This window comes from Amblyomma americanum, chromosome 5, assembly GCF_052857255.1.
Source record: "Amblyomma americanum isolate KBUSLIRL-KWMA chromosome 5, ASM5285725v1, whole genome shotgun sequence".
Lineage (NCBI taxonomy): Eukaryota > Metazoa > Arthropoda > Arachnida > Ixodida > Ixodidae > Amblyomma > Amblyomma americanum.
Genome location: NC_135501.1, coordinates 5,156,954 through 5,182,027, shown reverse-complemented (window position 1 = coordinate 5,182,027; position 25,074 = coordinate 5,156,954). Strand labels below are relative to the sequence as shown.

The 25,074-nt window shown below is 49.2% G+C and overlaps 1 protein-coding gene across 26 annotated transcripts in view; it reads right to left on the bottom strand.

The window, feature by feature from the left end:
* Positions 1 to 25,074, bottom strand: part of LOC144132256 (uncharacterized) — a 317,492-nt gene that overhangs the window by 120,673 nt on the left and 171,745 nt on the right. For 19 of the 26 annotated variants that reach the window (XM_077664514.1, XM_077664518.1, XM_077664524.1 and 16 more), the window contains 2 exons: positions 23,637 to 24,968; positions 14,899 to 15,662 (listed from right to left, as the gene is read on the bottom strand). The exons of 2 other annotated variants lie outside the window; for them this stretch is intronic. In XM_077664514.1, coding sequence (XP_077520640.1) covers positions 14,899 to 15,662; positions 23,637 to 24,968 — 2,096 coding nt within the window. The remainder of the gene's footprint in view (positions 1 to 14,898; positions 15,663 to 23,636; positions 24,969 to 25,074) is intronic. 5 more of the 26 variants (XM_077664535.1, XM_077664532.1, XM_077664533.1 and 2 more) reach the window with 1 other exon arrangement.

Here is a 25,074-nt window from a genome sequence, read left to right as displayed (position 1 = left end):
TCCAGGTTGTTCCAGTCTATTATGGTGTGAGGAATGAATGATGCGTAAAGCGATGAACGACTTCAGGGGTGGCAAAAAGAAGTCATCGTAGAGGGTGGGGTGATAAAACAATTTGTGAGTAAGGTTAGGCGAGCGAAATGGCGTCGACATGATAGTGTTCCCAACTCGTCATGTTGTTTTAATGCTGTGACATTAGTGAATCGTGTATAATCTGAGAAGATGAAGCAAACAGCACGGTTTTGCAGGGATTCATGTTGTTTATGACTTATGCTTGTTGAGGATCCCATTTTGCAGAAGCGTACTCAACTTTCGGATGGATTAGAGTGATGTAAGCAAGGTTTTTAAGTGTGAAAGTGCGTGTTTGAGATTACACGTAAGAAGGCCGAGTGCGCGGTTTGCTGATGCTAAGATTGTGTTAATATGGTAATGCCAAGTTAGGTCAGACAGAAAGTGACCTCCTAGGTACTTGTAAGTTCTACGTACTCATGACTGGACTTGGGAGGCCTTGTTACGAAAACCCTCTGGAGCAGTCGTTCTTTTGCACAAAGGTGGTCATAGATTGCCACAACGACTGCTGATAAGGAAGTAAGCTGGGCTTGGTAGATGTTCACTTTTCCCCTGTACGCACCATGTTGACAAAATTCGACCCTAGAGTACCTGCCAGCTCACACCTGATAGTCCGTGCTTCGTCACTGTTGTGTCTCTTTTTTGTGTCAGCATATGACAATACAGTGCACGGTGCAAAAATTAGTGTTATTTTGGTGTAAAGATCGAGGTTGCCGTGTCAGCTCACAAGCTTGCAGTGTCATCCTGATGCAAGCGCAGAGTTCACATCGTCCACGATATAAAGATGCCGCCTTGGTGGCCAGGACTCCCACCGAAAAACGAAGCGCATGCCCCAAGAATTCATTTCAAGATCACAGAAAGCACGAGGTGACATCCTTTAAATCAATATTTAAGCATACTTTGGTGGCCGTCCTGCGATTGTTTAGGATGCAGTTCGTCCAAAAATTTTGCAGGTCAACCAAGATTAAAATCAGAAGCATTATATCAAGGTCACAAAGGAAGTACAGCTCAGCAATCAACGGTTCTGCGCAGGTATACGCAGTCCACAGCTATGCAAAGAGCACCGCAGATGCGCTGCAGCTATTGAGTGGCGCCGGGCCACCGATCTCTTCCCCGCGAATGTGACTGAACTGAATGTTGCTCTCCAGTTTCACTAAAGCATTGCACTCAGTGACCACTCTGAGCTTCTATCCCAGAATTGAGAGGAACCAAACCCGCGACCAAATTTCGTCGCTGTACCCGTTTCCTCAAAACTCAAGCAGCGCTAACAAGCGCAGCTGCCCAATCAAACTGGCATTCATTTACAACCCAGTTACGTGTGGCTATCATGCCTAGCGACTACCGGCCAAATCTCCGAAGTACGCAGATTCCAAACGGCAGTCTGAGTGCGACACGCGAAGAGAACATGCTTGTGGAGCAGCCGGCAGCCGGCAGCTGGCGCATGGCACAGCTGTGCACCAGAGCATACCACCTATACTTCATCGCATGAGTTCCTTGCAGCACTACCAAGGCTAGACATTTTCTCAGTCAAACAGGAAAGTGCATTGAACGTGTTCCTCCACTTCTCGTTGTCTGCGTGTCATCTGCTCACGGCACACAAAGATATGGTTAGAAAAAGAGTATAAATCAACACTGTCCACGTAGTGTAAACATATGCATGCTTACACATGCTAAAGTACAAACATTTTGAGGGGCGTTACGCCACTTGTCAAAGTGTCTCATTCATTTCAGTGTATAAAAACATAAATGTTTTGATAACCTTGACCTAGAGGCGCCATCTGGTTCTTAGAACCGGAACAATTTTTGTCAACAAACCGACGCTCCTTTCAAGCCTAGAGGTGACAGGACTGTCACTCTAAATACGTTTTTTCATACGTTTTTTTATAGGCGAGATGAAACGAAGTGAAAGCCCAGTGCCCCATATATGGACAGTGAATGTACTAAGAAATAGAGTAACAATGATTAATGCAATCCAAAGCGAGGGGTCCTGCTTCGAAGGGCGCCGCCATTTTGGAAACTGTACTGTAGCATACGCAAGAGCAGTGGCAAGAACCATGCACATTAAACTCGGAGGATAGTGTACGTAATGCGATCATACAGTAATCATCAATTTGAAATAGCATTTGGCACATGTACACCACAAAGCACTCCATTTTCTTGATGTACACTATCCCATATGCCCATATTTTTTTTTACTGGCACTACATTCTGCAACGACGCCTATGCACTCATCGCAGCTTTGGTAGTGCTGCAAGGAACTGCTGAGATGGAGTATAGTGCACTGTCCTTGTTTACAACAGTACTATTGCCGCCAATATTTGCAGTGTTTGTTCGTTTTTCAAATCTGCCGCGACACCACCTTATCGCTTTGTTTGCGACGCAAGACGCGACTAGATTTATCTCGATTGATCGCAGCCAGGCAAAGCTGATTCTACGTTGTTCCGGAATGTTCTAGTAGCTTTGCGGCCTTTATCTCGAATGTTCGCTATCAGCTTTAAATTGAGCACGGCCGACAGCGGTGGGCATTCTGTTCGACGACCGCCGAGCACGCTTGTCGCTTCGCCGCCGCCGAGTGATTCAGTCCATTTTGGGTGCAAGTCAGCCCAATAAACAGTTCTTTTAGAAGATCCTTTCGTCCGTCTTCATCGCTGCCTCGACTGCCGTCACCACTACGTGACATCTGGTGGAGGTGCGGGGTAGCCTTCCATGTTCCGGACGCCCCCTTCAAGTCTTGAAGCCAGCCCTGAGCGCTTCGCACCCGAGGACGAGCCAGCAGCTCAGCGAGCCAGCCGATGTCTCCAGGGAGAGGAGCCTGAGTTCGGGAAACTGCCGGACCGCACAAGACAGCGAAAAGACGCGGCTACGAGCACCGCAATCTCGCCGAAGATGTCGACACCGATCATACTGCAGCAGCCGCGGGTGCCGCCAACTTTCAATGGATCCCTAGGCGAAGACCCTGAAGAATGGTTGGATCAATTTGAGCGCGTGGCGTCATTCAACAAGTGGGATGATGCGGCAAAGATTGGACACGTTTTTTTCTCATTGGATGGCTCCGCACGCACTTGGTACGAAAACTACGAGTCGTCCCTTACGACATGGGAGTTATTCAAGAGAGAACTATTGAAGGTATTTACCAGTGTCGTGAGGAAAGAAAGAGCCGAACGACTCCTCGAGTCCAGGATCCAGCTTCCGAATGAGCCCGTCCGCAGCTACGTCGAGGAGATGAAGCGCCTATTTTGCCGCGCCGATCCCGGGATGACCGAGGAAAAGAAAGTTCAGTTCTTAATGCGCGGCGTAAAAGAACAACTCTTTGGCAGCCTCGTCCGTCAGCCGCCAAAAACGGTCGAGGAATTCATGCAGGAAGCCTGCACGATTGAGAAGACCCTCGACGTCCGAGCTCGGCAGTACAACCGCCCTTCCTCTGCCTATGCAATCCGTTCGGACACGCCGGCCACCACCAGCGACAGCTTGCGGGACGTTATCCGCGAAATCGTCCGAGAGGAGCTACGCCGATTACTGCCATCCACCCCACAGCCCCAAGCAGCGACTCTGATGGATGTGGTACGGGAAGAAGTGCAACAGGCACTTGGCACCTCGACGGCCACAGAACCCCAGGCCATGACCTACGCCGCTGCAGTAAGGACTGCCCAGCCCCAACGACAACCCCCACGTCTTCCCCGAGATGAGCCAATCGTTCCACAACGCCGCCTCTCAGCCCCCACCCGCCCAGCCTATGACCGACGCTCTAGCCCCAGGAAATGCGATGCCTGGAGGACTTCCGACAACCGGCCGTTGTGCTTCCATTGCGGTGAGGCCGGCCATATTCTTCGTCACTGCCCGTACCGACATATCGGTCTTCGAGGATTTGCCGTTAACGCCCCTCGACCACGCTTCGGACAACGTCCGCACGAAATCGACGAGTACCTGCGTCGAGAAGAGTACACGCCGAACCGCTTTTCGCGCTCACCATCGCCGTCAACCTCGCGCTTTGCGTCGCCACGCCGCAGCTACGCAGCCGCGGTACGAGGAAGGTCGCCCAGCCCCCGTAGGGGAAACTAAAGGCAGCAACCTCTGGAGGTGAGGTTGCTCACGAGCTAAACGCCGAAGATCCTCCACCGACCACGCCCCATGAAGACGCTGCACCCGCGACGCCGCATGAAGAACTGACACTCGCTGCACCGACGCCGCACACAATGAGAACCACGACGCAAGCTACCTTGAAATCGACGCCGCCACCCAGAGGAGCTTCGACCACACGCCCAACCCGTGACTCGCATACGCGACGAAGCCGTGACCCGACGCCGAGAGCGACATGCAATGCAAGACCCAGGACCTCCGACCTAGAAGTGACTACCGACGGCCGGAAAGTTACCGCTCTAGTCGACACAGGCGCCGATTACTCGGTGATGAATGGAACATTCGCTGCGCAGCTCAGAAAAGTCACAACAGCTTGGGACGGCCCACAAATTCGCACCGCTGGGGGCCACCTCATTACGCCATCAGGACGATGCACAGCGCGGGTGACTGTCAAAGGACATACCTATCCTGCGACCTTTATTGTGCTACCACAATGCTCCCGCGAAGTGATCTTGGGTATGGATTTCCTTAATGAGCATCAGGCGATCATCGACCTGCGATCCAAGCTGATCACGCTTTCGACGGACGAAGCCATCGCTTCGATGAAAACTCGGGAAAATCACGTTGCCCTAAGTGTCCTGGAGGAAGAAGTGAGCGTCCCACCCCGTTCAAGCGTTATCGTGACCGTAGGCGCCACGAAAGCCATAAACACTGAAGCCATCATCGAGGGGAACATGCAGTTGCTACTAGACCGAGGAATCAGCATCGCAAGAGGCATCGCACATTTCCGCAATGGCCAGGCCGAAGTACTGCTGACTAACTTCAGCGAAGAATTCCGGCATATTAACAGAGGAACGACGATTGCTTTCTACGACGAAATATCTGACGTACGAGATTCCTTCGCCCTCTCCGACCCCTCGGCAGAAGATCCGCCTGACCAAGAGAACTCGCCCACTTTCGACATCAACCCAGCCCTGCACCGGAACAGACAAGACCAGATCCGCAATCTGCTTCAAAACTACAGTGAGTGCTTTTCGACATCGCCGAAGGTGCGACAGACGCCAATTGCCAAGCATCGCATTAAAACGGATCAACACGTCCGACCTCTCAGTCAAAGCCCCTACCGTGTGTCTCCGCGAGAACGACAAGCCATCCGGGACCAAGTCGAAGAAATGCTTCGCGACGACGTCATCCAGCCCTCAAACAGCCCATGGGCGGCACCGGTTGTTCTAGTGAGAAAGAAAGACGGCGCACTTCGATTCTGCGTGGATTACCGCCGCTTGAACAACATAACAAAGAAGGACGTCTACCCCCTCCCCCGCATCGACGACACACTGGACCGCCTCTGCAACGCCAAATATTTCTCATCGATGGACCTCAAGAGCGGCTACTGGCAAATTGAGGTCGACGAAAGAGATCGCGAGAAGACAGCATTCATAACTCCGGATGGGCTGTTTGAGTTCAAGGTGATGCCATTTGGTCTCTGTTCCGCACCAGCGACGTTTCAGCGAGTAATGGATACAGTGCTGGCAGGCCTGAAGTGGCAGATTTGTCTGGTATATTTAGATGACGTCGTTGTCTTCGCCTCGAACTTTGAAGAGCACCTCAAAAGACTTCGAACAGTACTAGATGCAATCAAGTCGTCTGGCCTAACCTTGAAAGCAGAGAAATGCCACTTTGCCTACGAAGAGCTGCTGTTTCTAGGCCACATCGTTAGCAAGGAAGGAGTACGCCCAGACCCGCAGAAAACAGCTGCTATTGAACAGTTTCAACCGCCGGCCGATAAGAAAGCAGTGCGCAGATTTCTCGGACTACGCGCATATTACCGACGATTTGTGAAAAACTTTTCGCGCATCGCCGAGCCCCTGACCCAACTGACGAAGGCAGACGTGCCGTTTAAATGGGAAGCGCCGCAAGCAGAAGCCTTCAAGGAACTTCAGCGTCGTTTACAGTCCCCACCGATCCTTGCGCATTTTGATGAAAACGCCGATACTGAAGTTCATACCGACGCAAGCAGCGTGGGACTAGGCGCCGTTCTCGTTCAAAAAAGTGACGGGCTGGAGAAGGTCATCGCATACGCTAGCCGTTCCCTTTCCAAGGCCGAGGCTAACTATTCGACCACTGAGAAGGAGTGCCTTGCCATCATCTGGGCTACGTCGAAATTCCGCCCCTACCTCTACGGACGGCCGTTCAAGGTGGTCAGCGACCACCACGCGCTCTGCTGGCTTGCCAATTTGAAGGATCCCTCTGGCCGACTCGCTCGATGGAGTCTGCGTCTCCAGGAGTTTGACGTCACCGTCGTTTACAAGTCCGGACGCAAGCACACTGACGCCGATTGCCTCTCACGAGCCCCTGTAGATGCACCGCCGCTGGACGACGATGAGGACGCCTTCCTGGGACCCATCAGCGCAAGCTCTTTTGCTCAGCAGCAACGCTCGGACCCCAACCTAAAAGGCCTCATCGAGTACCTGGAAGGCAAGGTTTCTTCACCTCCCGCTTCATTCAAGCGAGGACTGTCTTCTTTCTGTGTGCAGAATGAGGTCCTTGTGAAGAAGAACTTTACAGCGAACAAAACAGCCTACCTCCTTGTTGTACCAATTGTCTCCGCGAAGAAGTTCTACAGGCTTCACACGACGAGCCGACAGCTGGACATCTCGGGTTTACTCGCACCCTCCGCCGCATTCAAGACAAGTATTACTGGCCCCGACTGTCTGCCGATGTCGCACACTATGTGAAAACATGCCGAGATTGTCAGCGACGAAAGACTCCTCCCACACGACCAGCAGGATTTCTGAACCCCATTGAACCTCCCTCAAGACCCTTTCAGCAGATTGGCATGGACTTGCTTGGCCCTTTTCCAACGTCAACATCTGGAAATAAGTGGATCATCATAGCGACCGACTACCTGACCCGCTACGCCGAGGCGAAAGCCCTACCGAACGGAACAGCAGCAGAAGTGGCCAAATTTTTCGTGGAGTGCATTCTTCTTCGACACGGCGCCCCCGATGTGCTCATCACGGACAGAGGAACAGCATTTACGGCGGAACTCACGCAAGCCATCCTGCGCTACAGCCAAACCAGCCACCGGAGGACAACTGCATACCATCCGCAGACCAACGGACTGACCGAGCGCCTGAACAAAACCATCGCCGATATGCTCGCTATGTATGTCGATGCCGAACATAAAACCTGGGATGTCATCCTGCCTTACGTCGTCTTCGCCTACAACACCGCAGTGCAGGAGACCACCCAGATGACGCCTTTTAGGCTCGTCCATGGCAGGGAGGCCACGACCACGCTAGACGCCATGCTGCCCAACGTTACAGAAGAAGAGAACGTCGACGTTGCCGCCTACCTTCAACGCGCAGAAGAAGCTCGAAGGCTTGCCCGATTACGGATCAAAGATCAGCAGCGGTCCGACGCCAGACGCTACAACCTAAGAAGACGCAACGCGGAATACAAGCCAGGAGACCAAGTCTGGGTGTGGACGCCCATTCGCCGCCGTGGATTGAGTGAAAAGCTTTTGCGCCGCTATTTCGGCCCGTACAAGGTTCTTCGTCGGCTGGGTGAACTGGATTATGAGGTCATCCCTGACGCAATGACTGCATCCCAGCGACGCCGCGTACGACCAGAAGTCGTCCATGTAGTCCGTCTGAAGCCGTATTATGCCCGCTAAAGGCCGCTGCATTTCCATTCTCTATTTTCGCAAGATCTGTTTTTTTTTTCCCTTACTAGTCGCATTATTTGTTTTAATGCATCGGGTCGATGCTTCTTTGAGAGGGGAGTAATGCCGCCAATATTTGCAGTGTTTGTTCGTTTTTCAAATCTGCCGCGACACCACCTTATCGCTTTGTTTGCAACACAAGACGCGACTAGATTTATCTCGATTGATCGCAGCCAGGCAAAGCTGATTCTACGTTGTTCCGGAATGTTCTAGTAGCTTTGCGGCCTTTATCTCGAATGTTCGCTATCAGCTTTAAATTGAGCACGGCCGACAGCGGCGGGCATTCTGTTCGACGACCGCCGAGCACGCTTGTCGCTTCGCCGCCGCCGAGTGATTCAGTCCATTTTGGGTGCAAGTCAGCCCAATAAACAGTTCTTTTAGAAGATCCTTTCGTCCGTCTTCATCGCTGCCTCGACTGCCGTCACCACTACGTGACACTATGGTGGCGTGTTGTTAAAAAATCAGCCAAAACAATGCCACAGGCCACAATTGGGCTATGTGTACACAGTGCAAGTATAATGCCATTTTTAAGTCAAGGTCACGGTTGATTGCCATGTAAATTGTCGCTGTATTTGTCCTTCAGGTATTCTTGATATTTTTTATACAGTGAAACCTTGAATATGTGCCCCATTCATGCAACAACCTGGATTTTATTGGCATGGGCATGACGAATTTACCATAGAGATAATGAATTAAAACTCTCTATTATATGACGGAAAAATATGCACGCCCCGCTTCGTACATCAGCTGGCGGGAACTGTCCGGAGTGAAGAGACGCTGCCGGAGCACTTTATCAGCAGACTTGACATTAGCTGGAAGTTCGTTCCAGGTCAGAATCAAGATAAAGATGTCTCTGCAACGATGCAATCAAAAGTGCGGCAGCTTGTAATGACGATTCTGCTGATGCCTGGGACTCTGACTCCGCACGTGCAACCTGCGGCCATTGGTCCATGGCACCTCACCTGACCCATTTTTCCACGCGCTTTGCTGGTGAAGACATTCCGGAAATCAACCATACATTGACACCAGCACGAAGTTATTGTAGAGGCAGTAACGAGATTAGATATTTCTGTGATCATCAGTGGCTAGTTCTAAAGCGCTTTCTGCTGCAGCTACAATGCAGAGCAAATTTGGCCTAGCGACACTGAGCGAGCCAGGAAGTGGGCAGCGCGCTGTCATCCAGCAGGCTGGACACCGCTCCAGAAAGTGTGCCACTGAAGCATTCGCGTTGCAAGTGAAACGCTTTTTTTTTGATGATGCATATTCCTAGTACAGACATAGCTGCCATGGAGTCATAGCGGTTCTGGAGAAAGTCTGAACTAGGGGATAATCTCACACTGTGGTCTGAACAGAAAGATATGTCACTGGCCTGGTTGTACTGCACGCCACACAACATGTTCGTAAGGTCAGAGCAGCCATATTTCTGGCGCATCATTCAAATCATCATTTTCATGTGCATGTGACGTTTACTTAACGCGCACGGACGAGAGCACTCGTGCGCCTCATCTAAAGCCGCCTCTCTGACGCCAAAAAGCCTGGCTGCCCGCAGTCTCAATGCTAATTATCAAAGAAAGAAAATGGGCACTTTTATAATGCACAGAGAAAAGAACTTTCATTCATTTCTGAAAGTCAGAGTAGAGGACGCATTTATTATGCGAATGTGTCAATTATGCGAGATTTTCAATTAAATGACGCCCAGATCTTAACGACGGGTTCATGCGGTCCCCTGGAAGTTATATAATAGAGGTTCTACATTACATGTTCTCATGTGCAACTCTGGTTTATTTCACTTGTTGGATACTGGCTAGTGTGTGTATAAGGATAAATGCTGTGCCACCCCTCTCAGCCACTTTCACGAGTTTTGTTTTTGATCTCAGAAAAACCAGCGCAAAAAAAGAACAACGGACAAGAAAGAAAGAGAACGACACGGACTGTTAGCACCTCTATCCTTGTCGTTCTTTTTTTTTCTTGTTCGTTGTCCTTTTTTCCTCTGGTTCTTCTAAGATCATGGCTTACCAACTAGCCCAAAAACAAGTTTTTGTTTTTGGTTGCACTGAAAAGAACACGTGCATGATACAGTGCTTTGTAGCCTTCTTTTCTCTTCCACTCGATGCTCTGCAACTGTAGGAAACTTTGACTGGTTTTGTCCAATAATTAAAGCTGCACACACACCTCTCAGTCTGTGGTAAGCTCAATGTATCTCCTCTCATTTGGTGCTACGTGAACATCGCTTGCACATTTTCAAGAGGTATTTACTGGGCACAGAAAACAATGTGTGCCTCAAACCTTAAAGGTGAGTTTAGCAAAGAGCATTGTGGAACCCTGATTAAGACAGCAAGCAAGTCTGCCTATTACAGCCACCACAGGATGCCTACTGACAGCCATTGGCAGCAATCTCAGAAGGAATGGATGGCTACACTGCAGTGACTGCTTCGATCATTTGCTAGGAATGAGTATTTTCTCTTTCAATATAAGGTTATGCCCTGACATCAACTATTATTAATGTTAGTAACGGTTCCTTCATAATAAAATAAAGACAGGAAATGATGTTACTAACCATGGCAACTGCCATCGAAACCTGAGGCATGTGAGATGTGGTTAGTGAGAAAAAGGAAAGGTAGAAGGAAAGAAAGGCGAAACAATAGAAAGAAAGGACAGGGGTAGGACGGCACTGTATGCTATATACAAATAAAAATTACACAATACATGTCAGGTGCAGCATCTGCGCATGGCTGGCAGGAGTTCTCGGCGCACAGGCGTGCAAACTGCCTGGGGGGGGGGGGATGGTAGATTGCGGCCTATGCAATGTGATTCATGACGGCACTGACTGGCTGTCCTGTGCACGGGAAAACATCACGTGGAGCCATTGTCTATGTGCGGGGACACCGCCACACGTACTTCCCACTTGACCGTCGCGTGACAGCCGCTTGAGCTAACAATAAGTCAATAATAGTCATTTCAGATACATGGTACACTATCGGTGATAATGGTCATTTCGTATATGTGGTACATTACCAGTGATAATGGTCATTTCAGATACCGCATTTACTGATTGTAAGCCGACCCCGCCCCCCCCCCCCCCCCCCCTCTCCCCCTCCAAATCACATTTCCGAAAAATAAAAAAACTTCCGAGGTTGTTAAGCTTGGCCTTCAATATTTGAACGCGATAGCATTATCCAGCGGCAGCCGTTTATTGCCAGCCGCTATCGATTGCCGTGCATGGGCATGCCTGTGGGCACATTCCAAAACGAAAATGTATTAGTCACTGGACTACTCGTCCACACTTAATTTGCGCCATTGTCCTCACTAGCGCTGCTGTCGTGATCGCTGCTGTGGTCCCACAGCACGTCATTCTAACGTTGTCGTCCAGCAAATTCCCGCACTTTGCAAACAGCCACATCACGACATCGCGTGGAACAGCTAAAAATTTTCCTCGCTGCAGCTGCCACGCCTGTATCACCCGTTGCGAATGTCGAACGTGCGGCCCGGCGTGCGGCTGTTCGTTTCTTCGGCGTAAGAAATCGCAGCCATCTTGAACGTAGCCGTGAATGAGCACCGGTCGCTTGCCAGACATGGAGCACAAATGATGACTGACGAAGCACTACATTAAATACATGTGAAAGGCTGCAGGCAGTAGTCAAATGCATCAGAGCCAAAGAGAAACTATGCGTGAATGGCATCAACTCTTCCGTCGGCAATTGACACTCCCTGGTACCGAGCACGCATTTGAAGGTAAAAAAGAAGACTTGTTGAACACTTGAGCTTCCCGTAGAATATGGTTGCGTTATTGAGCCACCGCTGCTTATCAGCAACCACAGTCAGCAGCCATGTGTGGGGTGCCAGTTTGCTGTTTATCAATAGCCGCCATCGGCCACCGACCGCGCGCGCGGGGAGGGTATGCCAGTTCTGCGCGTTGACATAGTAGCTGCTCAAGGCCAGCACCAAGAGTGATGCGACGGAGCCGCGCAGCGAAAATGCAACCACACTGTAGTATGCCCAATATTTCGTTTGTCTCGCCTTTAGTTAAAGTGCGATGTTTTCGTTTAGATTGTAAGTCAACCGCCCCACTTGGGATTTTCAAATTAAAAAAAAACAGTCAACTTACGATCGTGTAAATACGGTACGTAGTACAGTTAAAACTCGATTTAACGAAGTTGAGGGGAGCCGTGAATTATTTCGTTAAATCGAGAACTTCGTTAAATTGAATGAGGCATTTCTTGGGCACATAATTCAGTACATTCGATTACAGTAAAACCTCGTTAAAACGTACCCGCTTCAACAGTACTTTCGTTTTAAAAGTAGTAAAGTCAAGTCCCTGACTGAGCACCCAGAATTCACGCCGGTAGCACCGACCCAAAGGACGGTTCGGCTAGCGGCGCAACAATCTTCCCTAAATACCGCCGACGGGACGGCAAGCCACACAGCTAATGACAAATTGGCGCCAAAGTTGGTAATCATACAACTAGCGCAATCTTTGGGGGTCCGTATGGTCATCGTCATGACCCCCCGCGCTACTGTCGAGTGGGTAGCGCCAACACCACGACCGGCGCCGCTAGCGCGTATGTAAAGAAACAACAAAAATTCTTACTCGACAAGAAAGGCCCGAGGGGACTACAAATTTATTTTCCGCCAAAGAAGTCGGTGATCTTTGCCTGCGTGCGCTTTGTGAGCAACGGCCGCACCGATTTCTCGTAGGTCTGAAGTGCGTCCAGCGCGTCTTCCGTCCCCTCGTGTGCGCCGGCAAAATGTCGCAGCAGATCGAGAGCATCCATCACCTGACCTGGTGTCGGCACGGGAGCTTCGGCACCTGCAGGGTCGTCGGCAGCGTCTTCAGCCGTCACTCCCTCCACGCTTCCTACAAGCCGCAACATATCGGCATCAGTCAAAACTTCCGTTGTGACTGCGTTTGCGTCGGCGTTCACGTAGTCTGAGAAACTTATGCCTGTGGGCACTTCATCCACTGAGCGAAGGTGTTCCCAGGCATCTTCATCCTCGTGCACGGCGCTCGCGCAGTCCGGACCAGCTTCGGCAGTTTCAGGGCCTAGTGTACCGAAACCGGCAGTCCTGAAGCAGTTGACAATTATCGACGGCCTCAATGCTCTCCAAGCCGCCGCCACCATCTCAACCGCCATAAAAATATCTATTTTCGTCTCGCGCTTCAGCTCCAGGTTGAGGAGAACTCTGTCGACGACTCGACGCTTGTATGCGCACTTCACGCTATTAATTATCCCTTGATCCAAGGGCTGAACCACGGACGTTGCGTTTGGGGGGAAGTAGCGGAGCTCCACACTGGTCAGCTCGACCTCTGCAACGTAGTGGGCCGTGCAGTTATCCAGCAACAGGCACACTTTCCTTTTCTGGCGACACATGTCGCTGTCAAATTCCTTCAGCCATGTAGCGAAAATGGCACGCGACATCCACGCCTTTGAATTGGCAACGTACTTCACAGGAAGCTTTTTGGTGCCTTTAAAACAGCGCGGCCTCGCACTCTTTCCGATGACAAGCGGGTCTCGTTTGTCGGTGCCGTCCATGTTGACGCACAGCAAAAGAGTCAGCCTTTGTTTGCTGTGTTTGCCGCCGTGGCACGCCTGCCCCTTCAGGGCAAGTGTTTTTTTAGGCAGCATTTGGTAGAATAGACCGCTCTCGTCGGCATTGTAGACGTCGCTTGAGGCATATTTTCCCAGAATGTCGGGCACGTTTTCAGACTGCCAGTCGCCGACTACAGCCATGCTTACGCTGCTCGCTTCACCGCTAAGCACTTTCCCGACGATGCCGTGTCGTTCTTTGAAGCGCGACAGCCAGCCGGGACTTGCCTTGAACTCGTTGTCGCCCAGCAAGCACGCGAAAGAGCGAGCTTTTTGTTGGAGCAGGTCTCCACTCACGGGAATACTATTCTTCGCCCGCAAATCCATAAACCAGGCGAAGAGGGCCTCTTCCATTTTGCTTTGAGGAGTGGTCTTCAGCGTTTTTTTGCGTGAGAGATTCCCCGACGAAGTGGCACGGAGGATGTCATCTTTCCCTTTCAATATTGTGGAGAGAGTACTCGCTGGAATGCCATGTGATGCAGCCACGTCACATTTCTTCTGTCCACTTGTCACAGCACGAATTATGTCCGCTTTCTCGTCCAGGGTAAGCCTTTTTCGTTTCTTGCAGGGCTCCATCTGCTAGTCAGGAGGGTTAGCGGCGCGCTTGCTCGCACACACCACGTCTGCGTTCACGATAGCAAGGCTAGACTGATGGAGGCCTAATAAGCTGAGCTTGACAAAGACGTGCGTTCAAAGGCACGGGGAAATCCGCACAAGAGCGAACACAGAGCACAACACACAAACACACACACAAAAAAAACACGCGAACTGCAACAGCGCCATCTATGAAATGTGGCACGAAACTTTTTTACTGCTGGCGCCATCTCGTGAGCTCGACTCAAAATTAAAACTCGTTTTGAGCCGCGCAGTTTGAAAAAAGCGACGGGATGAAGATGCTCCGCACTGTTACCGCTGACTCGCAATCAATAAATTTTGGGGTGCTGTCTACAAAATAGACCAAAAATTACCACTTTTTCACCTTTATTTCTCGAAAAAAGGTTTGTTAAATCGGGACAGATCACGGAATCGGTTTCGTTATTTCGGGTTAGTCAAAGCATTGAACCCTATGGGCGTCTGAGGGGGAATTAGGATACCTTCGTTAAATCGGGTTTCATTAAATCGAGTTTTGACTGTACATTGTTCATGATTGAGAGTTACAAAAGAGAACAGCCTGCAATCCTGATTAGGAGTTACAACAGAATATCACCTGGTGAAGGGCAAACATTATGGAAGTAACGTACTCTCACCAGAACGAGGAATAAAATTAATATATCTTTTTTGGGCTTGTCCCTTGTTCCCAATGAGTGCTGGATGGAACGGCGATGTATGCGGTCCGTAATCCCCATGACAGAAGCCCTTCTATGCAATTCAAATAGTGAAAAACTGTAAAGATTTGTGAACACAAACATGGCATCACAGCGGCTAAAAATGAGCAACTGAACTTACTTGCACAATGTTGGTGTTGGAAGCCACTTGAAGATTTCAGTCAGCACAGTGAACATATCTGTGAAACCACGCATACTGCTTGCAGAGTCTGGAACACTGTTAAATAGTACCACTGAGCCTGAAACACTGTGATCAGGCTCCACTGTGTTAGCACCGATGCTGTCTTGCCGGTCATGCACACATGTTAGACGGCCACCACTGCTAAGCCATAGAGATATGCCAGGCGGTTCAGGCAATGTCACAAAATGATGACGTCTCTTGTTCCGCAACACTTCGCACACACTGCCACTGTTGCCAGATGGAAACTTATCACTAGGCTCCTTCTGTTCAACGCGCACTGAAGTAGCCTTTGTGGAGACGTGAGCACTGCCATCTTCACTCTCGCTTCCCATATGTGATGTCGCCGGCCAGATGTGCCCAATTTCATATGCCATTTTCAGATCTGAAGTGTCACTTCCATTGCCTGAACATCTGTCTTTGGTGACGACCACATATGCTTGGTCCATACTGGCTCCTGGTGCCTGCTCTTTGCCATCACATTCCGCAGGAGATGAACTATCCCTTTCAGAAACTTCTTTGCCAGCCAGCGAATAAGAAGAACTAATTACAAAGGGACAACCCGGAAGTGGTGACACAGAATGAAACGCGTCGCTTTTGTCCGTGGCTATGAAAGCTTGTGGCACGGATTCAACTTTGGTTACAGGCTCGCAACTTGACGAACCCACATACAGAGAACTCGGTCCACCGTTGACAACAGTTTCTTGCTGAAAAAAAGAAAATGCTTGTATTATCTTCATTCCACAAGGTCATGGTATATCATCACGTTAGCATACAATACAGCCGTACAGGAAACAGCCAACATGTCACCTTTTAGCCTAGTTTATGGGCGTGAGATGACAACAACACTCGATGGCATGCTGCCTCATGTCGACAACCACCCAAATGACGACGTTGCATCCTCCTCCTCCTTCTCCTTCTTCTTCATCATCATCATCATCATCATCATCAACCTTACTACACCCACTGCAGGGCAAAGGCCTCTCCCATGTCTCTCCAATTAACCCCTATCTTTTGCCAGTTGCATCCACCCTTTGCCTGCAAACTTCTTAATCTCATCCGCCCACCTAACCTTCTGCCACCCCCTGCTACGCTTACTTTCTCTTGGAATCCACTCCGCTACCCTTAAGGACCAGCGGTTGTCTTGCCTTCGCATTACATGCCCTGCCCAAGCCCATTTCTTTCTCTTGATTTCGACTAGGATGTCATTAACCCGTGTTTGTTCCCTCACCCACTCTGCCCGCTTCCAGTCTATCATTTTTCTTTCCATGGCTCGCAGCGTTGTCCTTAACTTAAGCTGAACTCTTTTCGTTAGCCTCCACGTTTCTGCCCCGTAGGTGAGTACCGGTAAGATTAAGCTGTTGTACACTTTCCTCTTGAGGGAAATTGGTAAACTGCCACTCATGATCTGTGAAAATTTGCCATATGCGCTCCACCCAATTCTTATCCTTCTAGTTATCTCCCTCTCATGATCCGGATCAGCTGTCACTACCTGCCCTAAGTAGACGTATTCCGTCACAGCTTCTAGGCTCTCGCTGCCAATTGTGAACTGTTGTTCTCTTGCTAGGTTGTTAAACATTACCTTGGTTTTCTGCATGTTAATTTTTAGACGCATCGATCTGCTCTGCCTGTCTAACTCATTGATCATGATTTGCAGTTCACCTCCTGGGTGACTCAGCAGGGCAATGTCATGAGCAAATCACAGATTATTTAGGTATTCTCCATTTATTCTTATTCCCAACTGTTCCCAATTAAGGCCTCGAAATACCTCCTGTAAACATGCGGTGAACAGCATTGGCGAGATCGTGTCTCCTTGCCTGACGCCCTTCCTTATTGGAATTTTATTGCTGACTTAATGGAGGACTATAGTAGCTGTGCAGTTGCTATATATATCTTCCAGTATTTTGACATAAGGCTCTTCTACCCCCTGATTACGCAATGCCTGTATGACTGCTGAGGTTTCCACTGAGTCGAATGCTTTCTCGTAATCAATGAAAGCTATATATAGAGGTTGGTTATATTCTGCACATTTTTCTATCACCTGATTGATAGTGTGAATATGATCTATTGTGGAATATCCTTTACGAAAGCCTGCCTACAGAGGCGGCAAGTTGAATACCCGCCCCAAGTGACCTTGTCTGGGTTTGGTCCCCAATATGATGACACAGACTGGGTGAAAAGCTCTTGCGCCACTATTTCGGCCCCTACCGAATTGTGCGATGCCTTGGCGCCATGAATTATGAAGTCGTCCCTCACGAGACTCAACAATCTCGATACCACTACCTTCCCGAGAAGGTCCACGTGATTTGCCTGAAGCCCTACTACACAAGGATACCCTAACTCTTCTCGAGATCCCCTGCTTCCGTTTCAGAATCGAGTTGAAGCTTTCGGAGGAGGGGGGCTAATGACGGCAGCGCTCGTGCAGACAAACGCGCCAGTCAAGAAAAGAAAAGTGTTGTAGAAGCGCTCGTCCAGGAACTGTGGAGAATTTGGCTGGAGAGGTTGACTTCATGTAGCGGTGGAGGCAGGTGTGTCGTAATGTGGGTTTCGCTGGGACGGAATAAAATCTTCTCGCACGATAGATTAAATATTCCCACGTAGAGATTCTGCCGAATTCGAGGCTCCCTTCAAAACGAACACCAAATTACACGCTTAGTACATCTAATTGTTACGATGCACAGCAGTTCCGATGCCTTTCGATGCGGCAATATAAAATTACCGTGGACAACTAATTGTGTCGCGCATTGCACAAAAGCATGTGCAAAACTTTAGGCGGGGCCTGCACACGAAAAAATTGACGCCTGCACGCTCATCTAGGGGAACACGAATATGCGGCATCTCTTGCCGTTGTCAGATGAGAAGGAATGTGGTAGCAGTGGAGCCCCGTCTATCGACCCATCATCAACCTTAGGCTGTCACCGGCAAGACCCTCACGAGTGTCTTCTTTGCACTGACGTCAATATCACTGATTTTCAACAAGAATTCAGTTTCTTTCTAGTGGAGTCAAGAAGTTTAAATAATCCCCCATACCCCCCTCAAAAAACATAATGCTTCACTAGAGCTTGTTAGCACCACATGTGCTTCAAAGAAGCACTGCAGAAAACTTCAAATTTTGTTTTTAACAAAAATCACCATACAATCATACTGCAGGATGACTGCAGCCTGAAAAGAAGCTTTAACTAGAGGTCTAAGCTTGCCACCGTATAAGAACAGTGCGGTCGTAGCTGCTCTGTTGTTTCGAAAACTATATGCATGCAACTGCCCCGTTTTGTCCCGAGCACTTTTAACATCTCCAGTACTAAAGCAGGACAGAATGATGGGCCTGTTGGTATGGCACGCTAAGAAAGAAATAAACCAGCCAAAAAAGACGAACACACGAGGTGTTGTTCTCTCCCTGTGTGTTCATCATTTTTGGCTGGTTTATTTCTTCCTTAACTCCAGTACTAATACTGAACACGCATTTCTAAGGTTGGGTGCTGTCAACAAAAGCATGCTAAGACAATCAAGTCATTAAAGGGAAGCTGAAGCAGTTTTCGAAGAAAATGAGTTCTCCACGCCGTTTTATAGCTTTTAGTCCGCTGAAAAAGAATTCAAAAACAGTGGAAATAAACGTAAAAAGCAACGCGCCCCATCGCCTCAGGGCGCCGAGTGAACGCCGCTGTTGCCCGCGATTGGCCGGGACTGTCGTGGCGTCATCCATGGGAATCTCCGGCCGGCACCGATGGCGTTGCTGCGTAGCGCGTTGCTTCAGCTGGCTTTTAATGACTACGTTTAGGAAATTATAGATAATTCAAGCAGTATTGAACAGTTTCGACTTTCACCATGGATGTTTAAGCCAGCAGCAGCTTCAGAAAACGGCAGAACCAACGACGCCACGGAGTACGCCGGCAGCGAAAGTCAAGTCGTGACATTTTCACGTGTTGGAAATCTAGACTGGATGGATGGATGGATGACAGCCTTTATTTCCACCGGAAATGGAGACCCCTTACTACTCACCGCCCCCGGCACGCAGGCCTGGAGGGCGGGGGCCGGAGCCTCCGTGACTAAAGGCTAACAAAGAGATTTTATCTCTTCGCGGCCTCAGCCGCCAGGCGGATTGGCTTGTTTCTGCCGAAAAGGTTCTTCGCTCCACAGCAGGGCTTCCCAGCTTCCTCTGCTATCAATATATTCGTCGACTCCGGGGTAGTGAGCGCATTCCCATATTCTTTGCTTCCGGGTAACCGTGGAACCGCCGGACTGTCGGAACCTGGACGAGCGCGCGCAAACCTATTCCGAAATCGTTGTGAACTATAGACTACAGAACAGAAAACTGGTGCCACCGCCGGATAAGAAGCTAAGTAATACAGGAGCGATTGCATGGCGGCACCTGCAAGCCGGAAATTTCGTTAACCCAATATGGGCCTTTCATGTCCTACCAGGGTAACACGAAAACCAAATCTCGACTGATACATATGTTGTGCATAGGTGCATGCGTGTGCATATGTTTTGTGTAGGTGCATATGCAAGTGGCAATTAAAAAAAAAGGAAATTGCACTGAGACATTGTTGTGTACCGCTGCTGCATAGAAGCCTGGCCACCAATTTCTTTCCGGCGACAGTCTGTGTGTGCGTTCTCCTGGTCCTGCGTCTTTTTTCGCTGTTTTTTTTTCTTTTGACCAACTTCTTGCAACGCCTGTAAACATGATCTAAATCAGGTCACTGGCGCGCTTACACGAGTCGCGCAAGATAAAGCATTTGTTTGTTCATTTATATATAGTTGCTTGCCTAATTAGTACTCCCGAAGGCCTTTTAAACTGCAAAAGAATGCCAAACTGGATGAGATGGAGTGGGTTCACTGCTGTACTGCAGCGCGAAGAGACGAGGCGGCCAGTAGGAAGCTCCCATGTGCACTTTCCTACTGTCACATGTTCGGGCTACTGTTCAACCATGAAGCTTCCGCACTTACCCCCGGCGTTGTTTTTTGCACGCTGAACACGCTTTTGAACAATAATTATGGCTACGTTTCAGAGCTCGCAGTGCTGCGCATCAAAACTAGTGTGCTGCGAGATATAGTTGCTGCTGTTGCGTATTGGGATAACCAGCAGAATTACTTGCGGGCGATATACATGTATGTGTACCGCGGCTCGACAACTTTGCCATTCTGACTCAAGGACAAATTAGCATGAATTCTGGCACTATTGTCGATCGTCAGCCATGACCAAGCGCTCAAGAATGCAAATGTTTGCTTTGCTCAAGTATACTAGGCTTATATAATCGTTTTTTGGTTCAGTTAGGTGCAGCTGCACTTGCTGCGCACTGATGAAAGATTAAGAGAATTGCTTGTGCTGCCATGAGGTGGAAGCAATCATGGAAAAGGCAAAGAAATGGAAAAGGCAAAGAGTTTACAAACAGGTAAGAAAGTAATATAATGAAAAGAGAAATATTGATGTACATATTTTGTGCAGGCAGTTTCGGCATGCTGCGTACCACCAGATTGTCTGATTAACGTGGAAGACGCTGGGGGAGAACAACCGACGGATTCTACCAAGCTGTGTGCTGAGCACTGTTCGAAAGAAATACCATGCCAAAACTGGTTTATATACAGGTTTCAAGCATTACACGGAACGCCCAAACGAGAGAAAGTAAACGGCACTGGCAGAAGATTACGTTGATCTGTGGTTAGCCAAAGCGCAGGCCACAGCGAAGCAAGCGCAGCCGGACGGCCGGCCGACTCTCCGTGAATGACGTCACCTCAGCCAGTTCTCCCTCTCGGCCGTCCCCCCACAGGGCGCTTCCAGAAGCGACGAGGGTGTGCCGGCGGCGGGAAGAAGCAATTGCAGCTCTGTTTGCGGACAGAATCGGGAAAAAATTTACACACGATTTTCAAGGTCCTTTCTTCCCGACCACAGCGTTTCATGCAATTTGAAAACCGTTTCAGTTTTCCTTTACAATCAGCAAACCTCCTACTGCACTAGACTGTGCACAGTGTGTACATGACAGGTACAGTCGAACCCCGCTACAACGAACGCCACTTCAACGAAATTTTCCGTTCGACGAAATATTTCTAATTCCCCGTCAGCTCGCCATAGAAAGTAATGGAACAAATTTTTCATCAGGACAAAACAAAATTGAGGCGCGTTTCCGCTTCAACGAAATTTTTGCTTTGCGAAGCTGGGTTCAGAAATCTATCTTACAAAAAAACAAGCATATCGCCACCCATCTGTGTACTCCCGTAGGTCCATGCTGCTTTGTTTCACTAATCTTTCACTAGAACCAACTGATCCACTCATTCAAACGCACATGAAGATCGCCATTGCATCGTGGTGATGACAATCGGGCTGGCTGCGATGCGACAAGGCACGGGTGCAAGCTCCCGTTTTCTTCCAAGCCAGAGCCGCAATCAATCCGTCGCCAATGGACGCAGCAGCCTGGCAACAGCAGCAGCGCGTTTGACCTAGTTTTTTTCACTCGTGCTTGTGCGCTGCAATCGACACAAGCATGGCACCTTTGTCTAGGAAGCGGAAGTTCCTTTTTTCCGAGGAGCCGAGTGATGAAGCCATAATTGAGGACGTTCATCACAGCGATGCATCACTAGGATGACAGCGACGCAGGAAACTTAGCACCATCATCTGCACTAAAAGTGACGCAAGCATTTGATGTGCTCCGCAGATTTATTGGTGCTCACGATGAAGACATCGCGATGCAACTGCTCACCGAATGCGAAAGTTGCCCCCACGGCACTCGTGGCAAAAAAAAAGAAGCAGAAGAAGCTGACCGACTTCTTTGGAAATAAATGATGTTTTGGGACTATGTTGTCCAACCTGACAGTGTTTTTGGGCTTATTTCTCCGCAACCAAATTTCTGCTTCAATGAAATTTTTCGCGCACCCCGTTAATTTCGTTGTAGCGGGGTTCGACTGTAAAAAAAAATGAAGCCCTTTGCATCTATTCCCCCTTTTGTAAACTAAGTTTTTATTCGCCGATTACCACCGCTTTTAGAGTTTGTGTTGTACAACTAGCCGAAAAGCACTAATTTCTTAGAACTATACACAGTCTTGCCTCAATAATAAGTTCAAGGAGAACACTAGTTTGGGCTAGTTGGTTCATGATTCACAAAGAAAACGGCGCGAAATACGGGGACAAATGTGCCACAGTGCACACCGCTCACCATCGCAGTGATGTGATTGGCCGAGGTTATTTTGGAGCAGCCTTTGAAGCAGCCAAAGAAGCCTTTGGTGCAGATATATTCCGTATTTTCTGGTAAGTCATGCAATATTTACAGCGAAAAATGCCACGTCACCCCGCACCATCTTTTTCCGTTCCTAGTAAGCATGTTTGAAAAGAAAATTGAAGGGAGCTACATGGGGACCCAACTACGCCTGCGCAGTGGCCGATGTGTGCTCCTAAGAGCCACCTGCACATGCGCAGATTGCTCACCGCAGATGCAGTAAACGGTAGTGGTACATGCTATGCTAAAACTTTAAATGTTATCCTATGGCTAGAATCACATAATTTGCAACAGCGAGCCTGAATTCACTGATGGCATGAAGTGCGCGTATTCAGTCTATTCTCAAAAGTTTCGATTTCAGCGGCGCATCCATATGTCTTCGCACATGACATGCGTTGTTTTTACTCAACATGACGCCGCCTGCAAGGTGAAGAAGCTATGATGTAAAACTGAAGTTGCGTGCCATGATATGCGCGCTGGAGAACTGAGTGAAAAAAAAATTTGCCAGGACTATCGACCTCTTATTGTTAGGGGAACGAAGTGAACCTCAAAATCGACACCCACAAAAAATTTCGCGGTACCATGCAGTTTCACCACTTCAGCCGAGCAAGGATGTGACAGTCAAGAACATGGCACTGTTTGTGAATGTTTTTGCCATGTGCATTTCCAGTGTGCCCATCACATCACGGGATGACCAGAGTAAATTCGTGCGTGCTGGAGGCCTATTTCGTTTCTCTGTTTTCATTATGCAGGGTGACAACAGGCCCGGCCAACATGATATGCAGCATGCATACATTCATGAAGGATAACACACGGCGCCTAGAATTTTGTTCTTAAACAATTGCAGAGTTTTGGTCCAAATTACTTGTATTTTGTCATGATGTAACAGCATGTAGCAGTCTTTTGCTTTTGGCACAGCAATTATACCACTGCCATTGCCATACACTTTGTGCTACTCTCGATGTACGAGGTGAGGGCAGCATCCGTTTCGCTGGGCCATGATGACGGCTGGGTAGACCGACAGGGGACGTGTGGAAGGAAGTGATCCACTCATTATTCGCTGTTGCTTTATATTAATGCATATGCAATACACATACATTCCTATGAGGTGCATGCCAATTTCTCAACAAACTTGAAAAATCTCGGCAGCAGCACCATAAACTCTACTCAACCTGATACTCACAAGGGCACTGACACCTCTAAAAACAATTACAGATAAAAAGATTCAAGAAAAGCAAAAAACAAAGGCAGTAGCAGCATTTCCTTCACGGTTATCTTCGTGGATTACCTGGGCATGAAACCACATGCACTTAATTTTTTTTGTAATGGCTCAACCGATTGTTGATCATGCACTGATCACACAGAGAAATAACTAAATGCTGCCTTCCCAAAGGTGACAATGCAAAGAAGTAGTCGACAGCTTTTAGGAATCAAATGTGTGCCTTACATTTACCAAGTACACAGAGTAATACTCACCTCACGTATCACATGTATGCTTACTGTCTCCTCAACAGCAGGCGCTAGCTCCATGTCCGGTTCCACCTTTGGCACAATTTGAGGGCCCATTTCAGCTGTAGTTGAAGCAGCAAGCGCTTTGCCATTTTGACTTTTGCGCGGCAATGCAGTCTGCTGCCCATGCACTGCAAGTGGCATGGCTCCCGAGACAAATTCTTGACATGTGGCACTGTGCGAAGTCTCCTGCTGGGATGGACTCGAAACTTTGGCGACACTCGAGATCTGCGATCTGGTGCCTGATGAGGTCACCATTGGCATGATGGACACGGCTGAAGTGTCCAGACCGCTGTCACAAGTTCCCACAGTTGCAGGCGTTGCATTTGCAGAGAATTGCCGTGTCCCAACAGGCAGCACTGTCTCCAGTTCTACCTTTCGTGCAGGACTCGTTTCAGGTGCCGTCGAAACCGCGAGCAACTGTGTACTTGTACAGTCACCACTGCCTGCAGCCATGCTGGCAGGAGGGCAGTGCTGCTGCACCTTCTGCTTCTCGGGAAGTGCAATGGCTGGCTGCAACAGTGAGCGAGCCTCCTGCTGCACAGGCTGTGCCTGCAATATGATGCTCTGCCCAGCGCTGGCTCTCTTCTGGAGTTCTTCAGGATGTTTCTGAACCAGCTGGCTCACAATAGACTTCAACGCTGCATTGCTAATGGAGCCTGTCTTTTGCGCCAAGTGGATTGTATAATAGGCACTTGGGCATACTGTGACGTCCTGACCACCCGTTGACTGAATCCGCAGTGATGAGATTTTCGGTGGCTTCGCGGTAGCGGCAGCAAGTGCTGCCGAGCTTGGTGGTGACGGCAACAGCGGAGGCAGTGAGTGTCGACCCCCACTGGGCGCCCTGACGGGCCTCATGGTGAGGGGGCCAGGCGTCGTTCTTGCCACTGCGGGTGCCATTGAGGTGGATGTGAAAGAGGGTCGCTTTGGTGCAGCACCATTTGCCACAAGGTGAACTACAGGCACAGAGATGGTACCAGCTGAGCTCAGCACCATGGGAAGGACACTGTTGGTCACACTGCACGATGGCCTTATGAACGTGAGTGGTGCAGCAGACGGAGAGGAGGAGACAACAACTGATGAGCAGGTTGGAAATGGTGCAGCAGCTGTAGCTGGCACTGAAGCAGGAGAAAAAGAACCAGGGCCAGGATCCTGAAAAGTTTCTTTTAAATCCTGCGTGAGTGATTGAGTTGCAACAGAACTGATGGGTTTACAATTCACTGGTGCTATTTCCGAGGGTCTGGGCTGCTTTAAGCTCGTGGACTTCTGTGCAGACTTGTATGGAAGCTTGGTGCATGCCTGCAGCAAAGGCAAAGAATGCACAACTTTGCTGGTGCCTTCAATAACATTGTATGAAATTACTAAGAAAGACAGCCTTAAAGAAAGGCCAAATCTTTCAAAGGAG